The 16,739-nt window shown below is 63.6% G+C and overlaps 1 protein-coding gene across 2 annotated transcripts; it reads right to left on the bottom strand.

Moving 5' to 3' along the window:
- Positions 1-2,694: 2,694 nt before the first annotated feature.
- ATG16L2 (autophagy related 16 like 2) lies at positions 2,695-16,545 on the bottom strand. Of its 2 annotated transcripts, XM_062196674.1 has the most exons (18): positions 16,387-16,545; positions 14,814-14,913; positions 14,226-14,328; positions 9,196-9,269; positions 8,669-8,920; positions 8,505-8,570; positions 8,142-8,252; positions 7,173-7,235; positions 6,545-6,653; positions 6,166-6,271; positions 5,516-5,583; positions 5,259-5,330; positions 5,029-5,149; positions 4,638-4,743; positions 3,636-3,785; positions 3,493-3,540; positions 3,292-3,393; positions 2,695-3,022 (listed from the first exon to the last, which is right to left on the bottom strand). In XM_062196674.1, the coding sequence occupies exons 1-18, from the start codon at positions 16,502-16,504 to the stop codon at positions 2,935-2,937; spliced, it is 1,857 nt and encodes a 618-aa protein (XP_062052658.1). In that variant the 5' UTR covers positions 16,505-16,545; the 3' UTR covers positions 2,695-2,934. The 2 variants fall into 2 exon arrangements, with proteins under 2 accessions (XP_062052658.1, XP_062052659.1); XM_062196675.1 differs by lacking the exon at positions 7,173-7,235.
- Between the last annotated feature and the right edge of the window lie 194 nt (positions 16,546-16,739).

The following is a 16,739-nucleotide window of genomic DNA, read 5'->3' as shown; positions in this document are numbered from 1 at the left end:
ACGCTTCTGGTTTGGGGGCCTCGTTCCTGTCCAGCTCTCTCCATGTGGCCCTGTGACAAAACCTGGCTGCTCTGAATCTTTGCGCTCATTTTGTTTGTTATGAAGCTGTTTTTGCTGACAGAAACACAACCAAATGACAGACAAAGAATGGGAACTGTAACTTGTCCCGGAACTCCAGCACTCGACACATGAGCCGTGTCCTCCAGACTCCAGCGTTTGCTTTGTGACTACTTGATCTGCCAAGAGCATCGTGTTCCTGGACTTTTTCCCTTGGTCCCAGTGACCAAAAGCAACACACGGGGGCTGCTCCCATGTCGTTCCTGCAAGCGCTGGTCTGGGGATTTCCGCCTGGAATGTCTTCCCTTACAGCATAACACCAGTAACTCCTGAGCAGGGTTCGCGCCCCTGCACACCGAGGACCAAGCACACCGCACTGTTTGCTCGTGCAAGGCCCAGGGGGGGAGCTTGGCAGAAAGAGCTGGACTCGAGCTCCAGGGCTGCCTTGAGTGTGTCGTGGCCGGAGGCTCACCCCTTCACTCTGCTGGGCCTCGCCTTCCCCACCTGGACAACGAGGGTGAGGGTGAGGAGAGACTTCCTGAGGTCCGATGGGGTAAGTGTGCGGAGGAGCTGAGGTTACCTTGGACCCTGGACATGGAAACAGCCCATACAAGGCATGGTGTGACTGACACTGACCCTCACAGACGGGTCCACACCCGGCACCGTCAGGACTTCTGCAGGCCATTCAGCAGCCTTCGCCAGGCTGTGTCTTGCACACTGTAGACCCCGTCTCTGTCCCCAAGGGGGTCCAATCTGGTGGTGGTGGGGCACTCAGGAATGACAGACTCAAGCCAAGGTGCACCTCCCAGGATGGGGAAATGACCCCAGGGCATTAGCCCGCAACAGGGGCTTCTCTCGCCTCTCCCTCCCTGAGGTTTCGGGCTCATGGAGGCCTGAGGTTGGCCAGGGCAGGCAAGGCAACCCTACGCACAGCTGTGGAACAGCCTGGGGGAGGACTGTGTCGTGCCGCCGCGGCAGTTTCAGGGATGGGGACATGAGACCCTGAAAGCTGATGACCTGCCTGGGGTCTCCCAGAAGATGGAACTGGGCTTGCAGAGAGCAGCCAGTCCCTCTACAGCACCTCAGTGCAGTTTCTGCCACAGAGCCGGAGGCCTGATGCTCGTGCCAGCTCTGCTGTGACCCTGTGCAGGTCGTTCTAGTTTTACCACCGAGACTCAGGCTCAAGTAGGGAATGCTGAAACCTGAGCATACAACACAGGCGGCCTGGAGGGTGCTAGCCTGCCCCTCTGCACACCTGCCTCCCCTTGCCCTCCAGGAAGCATTCACTCGTGCCAGGAGGGGGTGCCTCAGAGCAAGTTCCAGTGAGCTTGTGCCCCCTGAGGTGAGGCGACCCCCAGCATGTGTGGTCACTGCCCTGCGACAGAGTCAGCCCGCTTCCCAAGCACCTCTGCCGGTCCCCAGGTCACCTAGGCAGAGCCTCACTGCAGTCCTGGGAGGCAGCTGACAGCCACTTCCCAGGATCCCAGGATCCCTCTCTCTCCTGGTCCCTCATTTTGGGGGACACTCACCCTCCAGGTCCAGGGGCCAGAATGGGAGAGACAGACACAGAGTAGCGTTGGCTTAGACACAAAGCCAGAGTCACATGTGCTCCCTCTCCCCACCCCGCAGCCCCATGGTGGCAGGCAGGGAGGGGCCAGGCCCAGGGGAGGCCGAATTCTGCCTTCTGTCATTAGTGTGTGCGGGCAGGTGGGGGTTAGCTCAGCCCAGCCATGTCAGCTGTGTGATGCTCAGCCTCAGAGCCATGTTCCCCTGAGACAGGACAGCTACGTCACAACTGTGGAAGTGTTCTTCCAGGCTGCTGGTGACCCCTGGTGGCCACTGGGAGCCAGGCAGGAGGGAAGGGGTCTGGTGGAAGAAATCTTGGATTGGAGCAGTGTTGAACCCCTCGGGTCTTGAACAAAGGCATTTAACCACTTAACCAGCATTTCCTGAGACTCTCACTTCCATCCTGGCCTCTCAAGAGCTCCCTGAGTCAGCACAGGGGCCGAAATAAACAGGGAGCCCCGGAAGGCCTGCACACAGCCGCTCCTGCAGGCCCAGCCGCGGCAGAGGGAAGGCAGGAAACGCAGGGCGGCACTGGGCGGGCTGCGCCTTCCACCCAAACTGCCCCTCCAGGTGGGAAGCTGGGACCTCCAAGGAGCTGGACGTGACCATGACACCTGAGAAGGTCACTCTGCCGGGCCAGGAGGACAGGCTGGGAGGTGGCCATAGCTCTGGTGTTGTGGGGGAAGGGGCCACAGCAGGGATGGCAGCCAGGCGGAGGCAGGGTTTGTGGGGCAGAGCTCGAGGGACAGCCGGGCTGGAGGAGGTGTCTCAGCACCTTTTCCATGAAGACCCCTCCAGGCTGCGTCCATGCTCGCTCCTTGGCCTCAGTCTACCCTGGGTGTCAGAAGCAGGAATGCCCACGCACTGGTCTGGCCATGGGCCCCAGCTGCACCCGGGCTCGTGTGCCTGTGGTTCCAGGAGCCCTGCTCTTTGCTGCCCCTGGGCCCTTGCCACGCCGTTGCCACAGTTGGGCTGGCTCTGCCCCAGCTCTGTGCGGGAGGAAAGGCACCAGGCCTGAGTGCCCTGAGCCCCGCGGCCTCTCTGCCCTACACAAAGCAAAGATGCAGCAGACACAGTTTAGGTGCTTTGCTTTTTGTTTTTTTTTTTTTCCCCCCACTTTTGGGAGACTTAAGAGTTTTTAAAAAATCCTCCCAACCCACCCGATTTTAAACAAACAGGCCAGGACCCGCCAGGCCTCCTTCCGCACTGACGTCAGGCCTCCAGCACTGCCGCTGGACCCGGAGCAGAGGGAAGCGTTCTCGGCTTTGGGCTTCACACCAGAGCTCCGGCCCAGGCAGGGGAAGTGGTGCCCTAGTGCCAGAGCACCACCTTCCTGCCCTGGTCCACGCTCACCACGTGGCTCCCAGAGTAGCACCAGGCCACGGCATTAACAGCAGCACTGAGGAGAGCGAGGGACAGGCATCGGGGGGCTTTTAGGAGCTGGGCCCCCAGCTGTACCCCTCCCTATTGGCCCTGGGCAGCCCAGCGCTCCTCCATCAGCTCGGCCCCTCATCCGTAAAATAGGCTCATGGGGCTGTGCAGATGAGCCCGAGGGCATGTGGAAAGGCACCTTGTAAGCGAGAGGGCTCTGGTGGGGGCAGTGTCGGGACCAGGGCTGCGGGGACACAGCAGGACCGGGGCCAGCAGGCAGGTGGAGGCCGTGCTTACCCGTGGGGTCCTCGAAGGCGACTCTCCAGTTTCCCAGTGTCCACATCCCAGATATACAGAGCTCCGTCCCAGGAGCCTGCCAGCGCGTAGCTCCTGTCCGGGCTGCAGTGACCAGCGCACAGCAAGAGGAAGGGGGTCAGCGGGAGCACTCGCATGGGGCCAGCCGGGCACACCCGGGCCCCGGCTCCCCCTCACACACACCTGAACACGGCTTTGGTCCAGTCGGAGCCACACTTGAAGCCCTCGGCCCTGCAGAGTCAGGCTCAGGTCAGCAGGGAGGCAGCTGCCAAGAGGGGACCTGGGGAGAGCAGAGGCCGCAGGGCCAGCAGGCGCGAGGCGGGTACCTGAACACCTGGCGGACATTGCTGGCACGCAGGTCGATGACCTTGAGTGTGTCATCGCGGGAACAGCTGAGCAGATGCAGCTGGTCATGGCTGAGGCTCAGGGAGGTGACCCGGTCCTGCACAGGGATGATCTGCGTGCAGCGGGGCCCCCTGAGAAGCGAGCACAGAAACACAGATAAGGAACGGCCTCTTCCCGGGCCACACCTGACGGGTGGAGCGCAGTAGCTTTCCCAGCCAACCAAGTCCAGAGGCACCTCAGGGTCAAGGCCGATGGTCAATCTCCCTTGTCCCTAGCACAGCCAGCTCCCTCCGTGAAAGACCTGAGCCCTTGAAACCTCTGCGTCACTGAAATAAGGCCAGAGCACAAGCAATGAGAAGACGCCCGCATCCCACAGCGAGCACGGTCCAGGTCCTGGCTGCTCCGCTTCCACTCAGCTCCCTGCTAACGCGCCTGCGAGGCAAAGCTGCTGGCTCAAGTACTCCAGTCCCTGCCCACACACGGGAGACCCGCGTGTGGTTCCTGGCTCGGGGCAATTGTGGCCATCTGGGGAGTGACCCAGTGGATGGAAGATATCCCACTTTCCCTGTCTCTCCCTCTCTCGTCACTCTGCCTTTCACATGAACACATTTGAAGAGGGGAAGGGGGGCTTCAGACAGAAGTGGCAGTCTCTGCTGGCCAGTAAGGAAAGCCTAGGGCAGGCCCAGCACTGGCTCTAGCTCTGCTTTCCAAAACAGTTCAAGTCTGACCCTGGGCTCTGAGGTTGAAGAAAACTTAAAAAATGTTTCCCCTTTTGATTAAAAAGTAGTACCTATGTAGGAAAAGGTGCTTCTCCATCCTGGTTGCAAGACCCAGGCACAGGGCAATGTTGGGCTGAGAGCCACAACACCCTCCCTAGGTCACTGTGACCCATGCAGCCCTCCCACCACAGGCAGGGGAAGGATCGAGAACCTGGGAGTCCTGTCCCAGGATCCACCCCCAGCCCCACAGCCCGCGCCCGTCACCTGCTGTCCCAGAAGCGGATCTTCTGGTCGTTGTGGCCACTAATGATGATGTGGTCTCCGCACACCACGTCGTTACAGTAGGAAAGGACATTGATGGTCCTGGCGCCTGGGAAGCGAGGGCAGAAGCAAGCCGAGGCCTCAGAGGAGGGCTTCTGGGCGCCAACTCCTAAGCCCAGAGCCCAGGCCCCTGGCTTCCCAGCCTGGGCCCGCTCCCTGTCTTCTCCACCTTGTGCAGCCTGAGCCCACCGAGAGCCCAGGCAGAAAGCACTTGGGGGGGGGGTGGAGGGGGCCCTGGGGCTTCACCCCAGGTGCCTGCAGAGCAGAAAGCAGCCTGGGGTCCTGCCTATGGGGGGGGAGAGGGAGAAGGGGGGGGGGCAGAGCTGGGCCTCACAGTAGGCGCGGCCGAGGTCCCATTCCTTCACCGTCCGGTCTCGGCTCCCGGTCACTGCCTGGTGTCTTGTCAGCTTGAACTTGGCAGCTGTGACCTTGTCCTTGTGTCCAGACAACGTCTCCTGTCCCACCCCAGGTAGGGGTCAAGGGCACGGCCACCACTCCATAGGTGCTCCCCCAGTCCCAAGACCTGACCCTGGACCCCCAGGCTGCCTCCCAGCCAGGCCTCACCTTGGATTGCGCCTCCCCCACCTTCCAGAGCTGAGCAGCCTGGTTGTAAGTTGCTGCCAAAACCTGGGAGCCCTGGGGAGCCGGGAGTAGAAGGGGAAGCCCTGAGCCTGGGCCGGGCTGCAGGCAGTGTCCCTCAGGCCGGAGAGCGGCTCGCCACGCAGGCAGGGCAGCCGCAGGTGCAGTGAGGGGAAGCCGTGTGGAAGTCGGAGGACACCCAGGATGCACCCTCGGGCCCCAGAGCCCCCACGCCCCCTCACCGAGGGGTCGAAGTCCACACTGGTGATACTGCCAGCTCCCTCCAGGGTCTGGTTGGCCTCCAGGCGACCTAGCGGGGAGCAGAAGGGACAAGTGAAACCAGGTCCCCCTCATTGCGAGAAGGCCCCGGGTCTGCGGAGGACAGGTCAAGGTCACTGGGTTGCTTTGCTTCTGGAGCCCAGGCTGCACCTCTCCTCACTGCCAGCAGGGGTCCACAGGGCTGGAGGGGACCAGAGAGGAGGCCCTGTCCCTGGGTGGCACAGCAAGCTGGGCCAGGAGCCGGTGACCTGCCTCTTGGCAGGACTCTCCAGGAGCTGGCCCCGACTCCCCAGCACATCCGCTCTGCAGAACAGCTGGGCTGAGACGGTCACCCGGCCCCGCCCCGCCCCCGTCTGCTTGCTGGGTTCCAAAGAGGTCACCTGGGGAAGCCGGTGTCTGCTCCTCAGAGACCTCAGGATGGGGGCCGCCTCCCCCAGCAGGGCCATCTGAGCTCCGCAGCCCCTGTCCTGGGTGAGGCTCCACCTTGCTCAGGGCACCGAGCCCAGAGCCTCCCTCCTGCCATGGGGTTGTCATGGAGCCACTGCCAGGCCCACCGCCCCCACGGGGTGTGCAGGGACGGCTCCGGGTTGGCCTGTGGTGCCGAAACCCTTACCTCCCACAACATTCCACAGGTGGATAAGGTGGTCTGCCCCTCCAGTGGCCAGGAGGCTGCTGTTGGGGCCAAAACACACAGCGTTGACCTCAGAGAGGTGGGCGTCCTGTGGGGAGAAGCGGGTGTCGGTGTCCCTGGTCCCCTGGATGCCTTTCATGCAGCCCGTTGCCGACCTGTCCCCCTGCCTCAGGCTCCTTCACCTGAGCCCTGCCCGGCCTCCTGGCTCGCCGTCCCCAGGCCTCAAGCGCTGGACCACAAGAGGCTGAAGGCCAAATCCCGCCCCAGCCGCGCTGGCCCAGCCTGGCCCAGCCTGGCCCCGCCCCCTCAGGCCACCCCAGGGCCTGGACTCCCGCTGGGGCTCCCCACTCCCCAGCTTTACCAGCGCATCCTGAGCCCAGGTAGGAACTCGAGCGGCCACACACACGGGGATGCTGTGGTACCGCTGCTCGGGCGCTCCGCCAACCGAGTGGCCTCTCCTCTTCTTGAAACTGGGGGGCGGGGGGTGCAGGAGGGCACTCAGCAAGGCTTCCTGACGTGCGAGCCTCCAGCTCCCCCGAGGCAGCGACGACGGGAAGCAGACAGGCAGGTGGCAAAGCGAGTCGGCAGGGACAGAGAGCACGGTCCCCAACCCAGCCCCGGCGGGTGCCAGCAGAGAGCCGCGCAGGGCCGCGGGGCAGGGCCGCCACGTGCAGTCATCGCGGGGCTGTGACCACAGTCCCGGCCTTGCACCGCTTTGCTCTGTGACTCAGTGAGGCCCTGACGTTTCCCGCCGGGCCTCGGGCGGGAGCTCTTGTCCCCTCTGAGGGCTGCGGATGATCCGAGCCTGGAAGACGCAGGCAGGGGTTGTGGAGGAGGCGACATGTCTGGCGGCTGCCCCTGGGGCCCAGGCCACTCACACACAGACAGGCTGAAGCACGTACACGGGCTCTGGGCGTCTGACCCAGGGCTGCCGGGGACTCGGCCCCTCGCACCCATGCGGGTGCACACGCAGGCGCACACACACTTACTCCAGAAGCCCCTTCACCACATCCACACAGCGGGACAGCGTCAGGGAGGTGGCTGAGGCAGACCTGGGGCGGAACCAAGAGGCGTGCTGAGGGACTGTGGTGGGCACCCTGCAGCCCTGCGGCGCTACCCTCCCCGGCCTGAAACAAGAACTCGGCTCCCGGAGGCCCAGGAGAGCTGGGACCGAGGCAGGAGCCGTGGGAGACTCGCACCGCAACCCCAAGCGCCCACCGAGGAAAGCTCCGGGGAGGCTGAGCTGGGGCTTGGGGGGGGGGGGGGGCAAAGATGACCCCGGCTGGGAGAACACAGGAGGAAGGGAGGACAACGGGGAAGCCCTGGCCTGCTGGGTGGTCCTGGGAGTCACCTGCCCCTCGCCCCCACCCCACAAGCTGCCAAGGACTTCGGGCACCAGCATCTCACTTCCCCAAGGTCCCTTTGCTCCCTGAGGCCGGGACACTGGGCAGCTGCAAGGGAACACAGAGAAGAGCCTTCACCCCGGGGGGCGGGCGGAGCAGGCAGCACCAGTGGCAGCCCAAGGACCGAAGCCCCGCCAGGCCCCACCAGGCCCGGCCAGGGTGAGCACACATCTCCACAAGCTCAGAGGTCCAGACACTCAAGTATGCTCACCCATGCCTCCTGCTTCGTGTGTGCACACTGTCCGCACAGGCTGGCCTGCCACAGCTGAGCCCTGGGCCTGCCCTCAGGCTCCATCTGACACCACCACACCCCCAGAGATGGGGGTCCCAGGAAGGAGGGGGAGAGGGAGGACAGGAGTCGGGGTCCCTGAAGTAGCACTGCGCGCAAGTAGCTGCAGCCACTGGACATCAGACCAGTCCCCGGGGGTCTCAGCTGAACCCCACCGCTCCACGGCCGAGGGCTGACCCCGAGGTGGCAGCGGAAGACTGGCAGCCTCCAGGGCGGGGCGGGGCCGGGGGCGGGGCCCGAGCTCTGGCACAGCACCGGGTCCTCACCTGAAGGGCCTCTTCCACTTCTCACAAGCCTCACTCTCCAGGGACTCGGGTCCCGAGGCCAGGGCCACAGTCTCAGTCCCCTCCCTGATCACATCTCGTGGGGGCGGGCTCCTGGAGAAGGAATGAAGTTCGGAAAGACAACGGGACCCGCCAGCCACTCCGAGCCCAGCGCCTGATGGCGGCGACCGTGTGAATCCCCCCAGCGGTGAGGGGTCCTGGTGGGGGCCACCTCCCGCGCACACGAGGGGGCTCGGGGCCGCCGCGGCGCACGTCCCCGCAGGTGCACCTGTCGCCGCGTGCCGGCGTGACCCAGGGGCGGCGGGCAGACTCCACAGCCCAGACCCGGGCCGTCCCCACTCTTACTCGCTGATGCTCACAGCCCGCTTGGCAGCCTTCTTCAGCTCCTGCGACACCCGCGCCTGGTTGGCCCTGCAAGGGCGTAAGGCACCCTAAGAGCCTGACGCCGCGCCTCCCACAGTGGGGCGCGGGCTCCTCCTCCCCACAGGGGGCGGGGCCAGCCTCCTCACCGCTCTCGCCGCTCGTTGCGCAGGTTGCGCTCGGCGGCGGCGCGCGCCTTGCGCTGCACGAGCCGCTCCAGCAGGTCGCGCGCCTCCTCCTGCAGCCTGCGCAGCGCCACCTCCTGGAGCCCGGCGTGCGCGCGCAGCTCCTCGTAGGCCGCCCGCTGCGCCGCGTTCCGTGCGCGCTGATCTTCCACCTGCGCTTCCTTCTGCGCCCGCGCCTCCTGCAACTGCGCCACGCGGGCCTCCAGGGCCGCCAGCCTGCAGGGCGCGGAGAGCGGGCGCTGGGCCCCGAGCCGCCTCTGTCACCGTCCGGAGGCAACCGCCCACGGCCACGCCGCCAGCCAGGGCCTAAGCCAGGTCTCCAAGCGTTCGTTCGCCCCACGGTCCGAGTCCTCTGCCGCCAACCACAGGCCCGTCCGGGGAGCAGGGGAAGGCTCTCGGGCCTGTGCCATCCCCCGCGCCCCGCCTCCCGCAGAGAGGGCCCCGGGCGTCCCAGGGTCGCGCGGTGCCTCTCACACTGGCCGGCGCCGCACCTGCTCTGCCGCTCCTCCAGCTCCGCCTCCAGGGTGCCCAGGGCTGCGCTCTTCTCCACCACCTGGTAGGCCATCTAGGGGCGGTGGAGGGGCCAGACAGGTGGGCGGGGGCGCCACCGCGGAGCTCACACCGACTTCCAGCCCCTCTGCGCCTCCTGGGACAGGTCAGCTACCCCACGCCCCCGCCCCTGCGCTCGGGCCGCCGGGAAAGCCACGGCTCAGCTAGCTTTCAGATCTTGCCCGGGTTGCCCTGCTGTTTCATGTGACAGGGAAAAGCTTAGGCTCCAGGGTGTGACCCCAGGGACGTCTTCTAACCTCTCTGGGAAGAGGAAGCTGCTCCTTGGCTCACCTGTGAAGGGGGAATGCCAGTGCCTGCCGTGTGAGGCACAACCATTAGGAGCAGTCAGTGCTGTTCCAGACAGCCTTTACAGTTTGCGTAGCACGTGCAGCCTTGTTCTGGGCGCCCCACAGCAACACCTCTATGTCACGTTTACAGGGAGCCCGCTGACAGGGGCGGTGTCTTGCCCAGAGCCGCAGGGCTAACTGACCAGGCCGCTCACTGCATTGTGCTCCAAGTGAAAGCACCATGGGCAGGAGTGGCTCCGGGGATCGGGGCCTGGTTCCCGCCTCTCCCACAGCTGCTGGGCCACCCCCAGCCCCTGGCCTGTGCAGCAAGGAGCCCTGAGCGGAGGCACACAAAGGCTGGGAACAGAGACGGACGGGGAGCACAGGGCCCCGGGGGACACAGGCGCTGCCCCGCAGCCCTGGGAATAGGGGGTCACCCCATCGGTACCCCTGCCTCGCTGCACGTTGAAGACACGGCTGAGAGCTGGGGAGGCCGAGGCCCCACCTGTCGGTGCTGAGCGCTCAGTGGAGCGGCAGACCCCGGCGAGGCCAGGGGAACCTGAACGCCACAGGCTCCGAGTGCCTCTGGCCTAGGAAAGAACCGTGGAAGTTGGGGACTCTGGTGGCCCCCTCGACCTGCTTCCTCCCTCACAGGGGCGGGGCCTGCTGAGGAGGAGCAGGGCTGGGACTGCCCTCCCACACTGCTGTGGCTGCACGGGCCGGGTGGGGGACACTCCACAGCCGCCCCGTGTCCAGCACTCCCGATTCTTTTTACCACTGAGGCATCGGACGGCCGCCTGCCACTTCCTCGCACTTGCTTGCCTTCATGTTGTGTTAGATGTAGATCTATCATCCACTCTTTTTTAATGTAATGCTTTTCAAAACCAAGTAACGGAGCTGGGAAACAGATCTTTGACTGCTAAGGGCTCGGGGTGGCTGAGGGAGAGGGGCAGTGTGCAGTGCAGCTGTCACCGCGCCACCCGGGACGCACACACCCCACACTGCACGGCCTGGGCTCAGGTGCTGGCTCTGCTGCACTTCCGGCTTCCTGCTGAGGCACACCCTGGGAGGCTGTGGGACTCCCAGGAGGAGCTCCCAGCTCTGCTTCAGCCTGGCCCAGCCCTGGCTGTTGAGGGCATTTGGAGAGTGAACCTGCAAATGCAAGATCTCTGTGTCTCCAAAGTAAATCAACAGATGTTAAGGAGGAGGCAGTGAGAGGAAGACCGGTATAATGGTGAGAGACTGCTGTACCTTGATGGTCACACGGTCTGCATGTGATAAAATGACAAAAACTGTAATAGGGAACTTCAAAAAGTTCATGGAGAGTGAAGTTTATTTTGGTTCAAAAGTAGTTTGAAAGCCACGCACCTTTTACGATACGTGGTTTTCATGAAATCTTTGAAGACCCCTCACTTGCACAGATTTCAAAAACAATTTTCTTGGCCCTGGGCCCAGCGTTGTGGCACAGAGGATGAAGCTGCGGCTCACGATGCCAGCAGCCCACGTTGGAGTGCCGGGTCGAGTCCCCCTTGCTCCATTTCCAATCCAGCTTCCTCCTGTTGTGCCTGGGAAGGCAGCGAGGATGGCCCAAGAACTTGGGCCTCTGTCACCATGTGGGAGAACTGAATGGAGGTCCTGGCTCCCGGCTTTGGCCTGGCCCAGACCCAGCGGTTTTAGCCATTTAGGGAGTGAACCAGTAGACAAAAGATCTCTCTCTGTGTCTGTCTTTCAAATAAAGAAATCTGTGCTCCATCTTTTTTTTACACCATAAACTTAATTCTACTTTCCATGAACTTTTAAAACATATACATTTATTTGAAAGAGCAATGGCCAGGGAGAGACAAACCTCCCGTCTGTGGTTTCAGCCCCTGGACAGCCGCAGTGGGACTAACTGGCACTCCAGTTGGGGATGCCAGCGTCTCGCAGGCAGCCGCTTGACCTGCTGCACCGGCAACGCTGGCCCCTCTGCGAACTTGGGAAGCACGCTTGTGTGCACACTTTCTGCCACTAGCGAGTCCCTGGGTGTGCACGCAGCTGCAGGACACACGGCCGGCGGGGAGCTCTGTACTACTGCTGCAGCCGCCTACGGATCTATTTGAAAGTGGAAAGTCAACATAACAGCACATGCTTCCGGCATGTGAAACAGGACTGAGAACCAAAAAGCCACTCATCGCCTATCCCCTGGCCTAGCCAACGGGAACTGGCTGTCCGGGGTGGAGTGCTGAGAGTAAGGGGTGCCTGGACGTAGCCCAGGTGGAGGGCGCCTCAGCTGAGAGAAGCAGGAGGTGGGATGACGCCTGGGAGCCGGGCTGGGCCCGGGGCAGTGGTGGTGACAAGGACTTGCACCTCCTCCCTCTCTGGGCTTCCCGGAGTTGTTTACAGCAGCGTGGTTTCTATGTTACTCGTCTTTACTGGAGGTCACTTGTGTTATCACTTTATGGGGCCGGCATGGTGGGTGAGGCGGCACCTGTCATGTTGGCAACCCATATGGGTGCCCGGTCCAGGCCCAGCTGCTCCACTTCCGATCCAGCTCCCTGCTAATGCACCTGGGAGAGCAGCGGGAAATGGCCCACGTACCCGGGTCCCTGTCACCCATGTGGGAGACCCAAAGGAAGTTCCTGGTTCCTGGCTTTGGCCTGGCCCAATGCTGGCCACTGGAGCCATATGGGGGATGAATTAGCGGGTGGAAGACCTCTCTCTCCCTCTGAGACTCTCAAATAAATAAATAAATGAATCTTCCTAAAAGGCATCACTGCGTGCTGCGGGAGAGTGGTGGCGCTGCCGGCGGGGGGATGAGGCTGACTTGTGCCAGGCAGACACAGCAGCTGGAGACAGATCATCGTGAGCTGGCGGGTCGCTCTGGGTAGAGAGTGGCCAGGGGCCAGAGCGGCGCCTGGGGTTCCAGCCCTAAGGAAACCAACGGGGTGTCCATGGAAGGGCGGGTGTGCTCATTCAGCTCTGGTCGTAGGCGCCGTGCAGACGGGCCGAGTGATACGGTGGAGGCGGGCGGAGAGCAGTCGGGGAGCTCATGGCTCAGATGTCTGAGACACACGAGCCTGCAACCACAGCAGCAGCTCTGATCTGGGAGAGGCTCGCAGCTCTGTCCACTGCCCCATTCCCACACTTTTCTAAGATTTATTTTATGTATTTGAAAGGCAGAGGGAGAAAAAGATATTTTCCAACTGCTGGTTCACTCTCCAAATGGCTACAACAGCCAGGGCTGGTCCTTGCCAAAGCCAGGAGCCCGGAGCTCCATCTGGGTCTCCCATGTGGGTGACAGGGGCCCAAGTAGCCGGGCCGCCCACCCCCGCCCTCCCCGGCACATGGGCAGGGAGCTGGATGGGAAGTGCAGCAGCCAGGACTCGGCCCAGTGCTCTGATACAGGGTGCTGGCATGGCAGGGGCAGCTTATCTCACTGCACCACAAGGCCGGCCTCCTTGTTTAAATTTGAATTCATCTGAGATGCAGAGAGAGAGAGAGAGAGTGAGACACTCCCAAATGGCTTTAACAGCTGTGGCCGTGCCATGAACAAACTCAAGAACTGGAAATTCAATCTGTGTCTCCCTCATGGGTGGCAGGAACCCAATTACTGGAGCCGTCGCGGCTGCCTCCCAGGGTCTGCGTTAGCAGGAAGCTGGAGTCAGGAGCCGGCGCCGGTTACTGAGCCCAGGTAACAGCAGTGTGGGACGCAGGCGTCCTAACCGGCGTCTACAGGCCTGCCCTCCTGCTCTGGCCCCACTTCTGTTGGGCAAACCGCTTGCCATGCTGTTAACTGACATGGATTTACTGGCCTCTCACATTCTCCAGTGGACTGGGAACGCCATGGAGCCAGGCACTGCTAACTGCTGCGTCCCCTGCTGGTTGGATGCAGCAGCTGTCCCCACATACAAGGATCTGTTGAGAGCATAGAGACCGCAGAGGTGGGTTTGTGTGCGAGAGGGTTCAGATCGCTGTGCCGCAGGTGACTGCCACCACGAAGTCCTGGAGTGACCGAGGCGACGCTCAGCCCTGCCTACAGGTGGTCAACTCTCAACATGGTGCGGCTGTGTTATTAGGGGGTAGGAGATGGGTGTGATTTTGGATGAGATGTCCAAAACCCATTCAGCAAGCGGGTCTGGAGCTCAGCAGAGAAAGCCGGGCTAGAGCCAGGTCTGGGAGCCATCCAGGAACTCCTGAGCCCACGGGAGGCCATGGGAGGCCACAGGAGGCAGTGAGCCCACCCAAGCCTCAAGGACACCTACATTTCAAGGGAGGGGCCTAGGGGAAAGGAGAGGAGTTGGGGAGGAAGTTCAAGGCGAGCGGTGAAACCGAAGCCAAGAGACGCGGGGCAGGGGCAGGGAAGACAGGGCAGGAAGGAAGACAGGTCAGGTGGAGGCCCCACCCCCGCAACAGCTCGGGAACCTCCCTCACAGAGCGCCCCTGGTGCTAGGCCCCTGACAGGGGAGAGAAGCGGGAGGCGGGAGGCGTGGATGTGAGCCCAGCAGGCTCAGCCATCTGGGGGCCTGGGGGCGGGACGGGCTGCCGGGCCGCCGCCCACCCCGCTCACCTGCCCCAGGCCTCACTGACTCCCTCAGTGCTTGCAGTACAGGACCTGGGGTGCAGTGAACATGGTGAGTGCCTCCCACTCGCTGGCTCCCTGGGACCGTGTCTCCCCACCCCCTCCTCAGACCCCCTACCCAACTTACCTCGCCACAGACCAGCCGGAGCCCCTCCTCCTCCTGCTGCCACTTCTCCCTCAGAGCAGCTGGGGTTGGCGCCTGCTCCGAGCCACGCCCTGACTCCTCCTCCCTGCCAACCAATCAGAGAGTGGTGCTCCTGGTCCCTGCATTCACCCCGGTGCCCAGAGGCACCTGGGGATGCCAGCAGCCAACACAGGCATGGGCAACAGAGATGCAGCGCCCACCTCGGAGCCCCAACCCACTCCCGTCCCCGGTCCCTGGTCCTCAGTCCTCATCTTCACTCCCTCTAGAATAGGCGGCACGGCCCTTCCTGTAGGCGTCAGGTAAGGGTCAGGGGTGGGAAAGGACTGACAAGGGGAAAGCCAGGGCTTGAGGAGGTGGGACAGACGCAGATACATGGACTGGGAGCAGCGAGGGAAATAGAGTCTAGGCATCCGGCCCAGGGGGAAGGCTCAGGGCCCCACCTCCCCACCCCCACTCCTGGGCAGCAGCCAGAGGCCAATGCGGTGCCAAGGAGAGAATGAACCCGGCTGAGGCAGTGGGGGCAGGGCCGGGCACAGGCAGGCTGCTGTGCCCAGACACTCGCTCACTCACCAGGGGCTCGGGGAGGCGGCGGGGCTGACATCGCCTGGTTCTGGCTGCAGCTTCTCAGACAGCGTGGCCAGCAGCTCGGCCTTCTCCAGGAGACGGTTATCTGGAGGCACAAGAGAGTGAGCCTCGGGCAGATCCAGATCCATCCCAGCAGACCCCGGCCCACAGGTCACCCTGCCGGGACAGGCACCTGGTGGGCTGAGCTCTGCCCTTCGCCCGAGGGGTGTGTGCACAGCCATGGCTCCCAGGCCCACCCAGGAGAGGAGCACCTGCTGTGCCAGGGGCGGCAGGATGACCACTGCTGGGGACGGGCATGGTGGGGTATGGCCCACGGAGGGGCTCTTCTCCTCCTAAGAGTGATGAGACAGACAAAAGGCCCCACCTTCCCCTCCAGCAAGTCACTTCCCCTCCCAGGGCGCCAACTTTGCACCAGGAGTGACCCTGAATTGGGGGGGGGGGGTGTAAGCCACCGTCTCCCGCCCCCACCAGTCCAGAATAGGAAGTCCTTGAGCAAGCATCCAGCAACCCTTCTTAGGTTTGGTGGTTTGACCCTGGAACACCTCCCCTCCACCCCCACCGGTGGTCACTTCCTCTTTTCTCACCAGTTCCAGGACAGTGGGGGCGGGGGTTTAGCCCAGGCCTGGCTCCTCAGCTCCCTGCCCTTACCCAGTGCCCTGCCAGTCGCTTTGTGGAAGTCCCTGGGTCTGGCTTCGGTACCCAGGGTATGCAGCAGTAGGGCTCCCGCTGATCTAAAGAAAGTTTCACTGTGCCCAGTGTGCAGGTCGGACACCTGAGGCTCAGGGACATGCCCTGCCCAAGACCACAGAGAAGACTGGGCCTTCAGTCTGTCTGTGGGAGTCTTGAGTTCCTCAGGCCTGCAGCTGCCACGGAGCGGTGTGTGTGTGTGGCCATCGGAGCATGGCCAGTGCAGAACTGAGGCCGCCTGGAAGTTTGCAGATGGCAGATTAGATTGTGGGCTAGCCGGGAAGATTAGTTCCGGAGAGTGCACAGCGGGGCTCCTGGCCACTCTCTCAACCTTGGCCCTGCGACCTCAGGCAACCACACCTGTTCATCCCGACACACCAGAAGCAGCTCCGTCAGACTGACATGCCCCGGCCCGGCCCGGCCAGCCTGTTTCTCAGCCTCGGGCCCCCTGCTGCTCTCTCAGGCTCCCAAAGCATCACCTCTGGAGAGGGATTCAGAGCTTCCTCGTTAGAGACTCGGGGCAGCGCTCCCTCCCGGATCGGCCAACAAGTGGCTGCCCGGGACAGTCTCGCCTTCCTTCACGGGGCCAAGCGGGTAAAACGGGCCGTCTGGGAAGCCCAGTTCGAGGGCCCTGAGAGTCAAGGAGGGCAGCGGGATCGGTAGGCGGCTCGGTCCAGCGTAACCTGGACCGGGCAGTCGGAGGTGGGCGTGACCGGCTGGTTCGCAGCACCTGGCACGGGGGCCTCGGAGGCCAGAAGGCGCCGGGGCGCCAGTGCACCTGCTCTATGGCCCCAGGGGCCCGAGAAAGCCTCTCCCCGAGCCCGGATCCCCTCCCCGCGACGGCCGTCGACCAAGGCGCGGACGCACTCACAGGCGGGCACCAGCTCCAGGAAGAACGCCTTCTGCGTGCGGTCCCGCTGCCGCAGCTGCCGCACAATGTGGCCTTTCCAGCGGGCGGCGGGCGCGCCGGCGGGGCCGGCCCGGGCCATGGCCGCGATCCCCTGCCGCCTCCGAGCTCTGCACCCGCCCGAGAGACCGCGCCGCGCCGGGGCGGGGCCTCGCGGGGACTCCGAGTCGTCCGGGACGGGCGGCGCGGGGGAATCCCCGGGCCGTACCAAGCGCGCTCTGTGGCGGGGGGGGAATTCAACGCAGACGGGGGCAGAGGCCGCCCCACGGCCAGAACCCTCGGGCCTCACCCGAGACGTTTGCTTAAACGAGAGCTCC

Source organism: Lepus europaeus, chromosome 7 (genome assembly GCF_033115175.1).
Source record: "Lepus europaeus isolate LE1 chromosome 7, mLepTim1.pri, whole genome shotgun sequence".
Taxonomy (NCBI): domain Eukaryota; kingdom Metazoa; phylum Chordata; class Mammalia; order Lagomorpha; family Leporidae; genus Lepus; species Lepus europaeus.
This window is presented reverse-complemented; position numbering and strand designations above follow the sequence as displayed.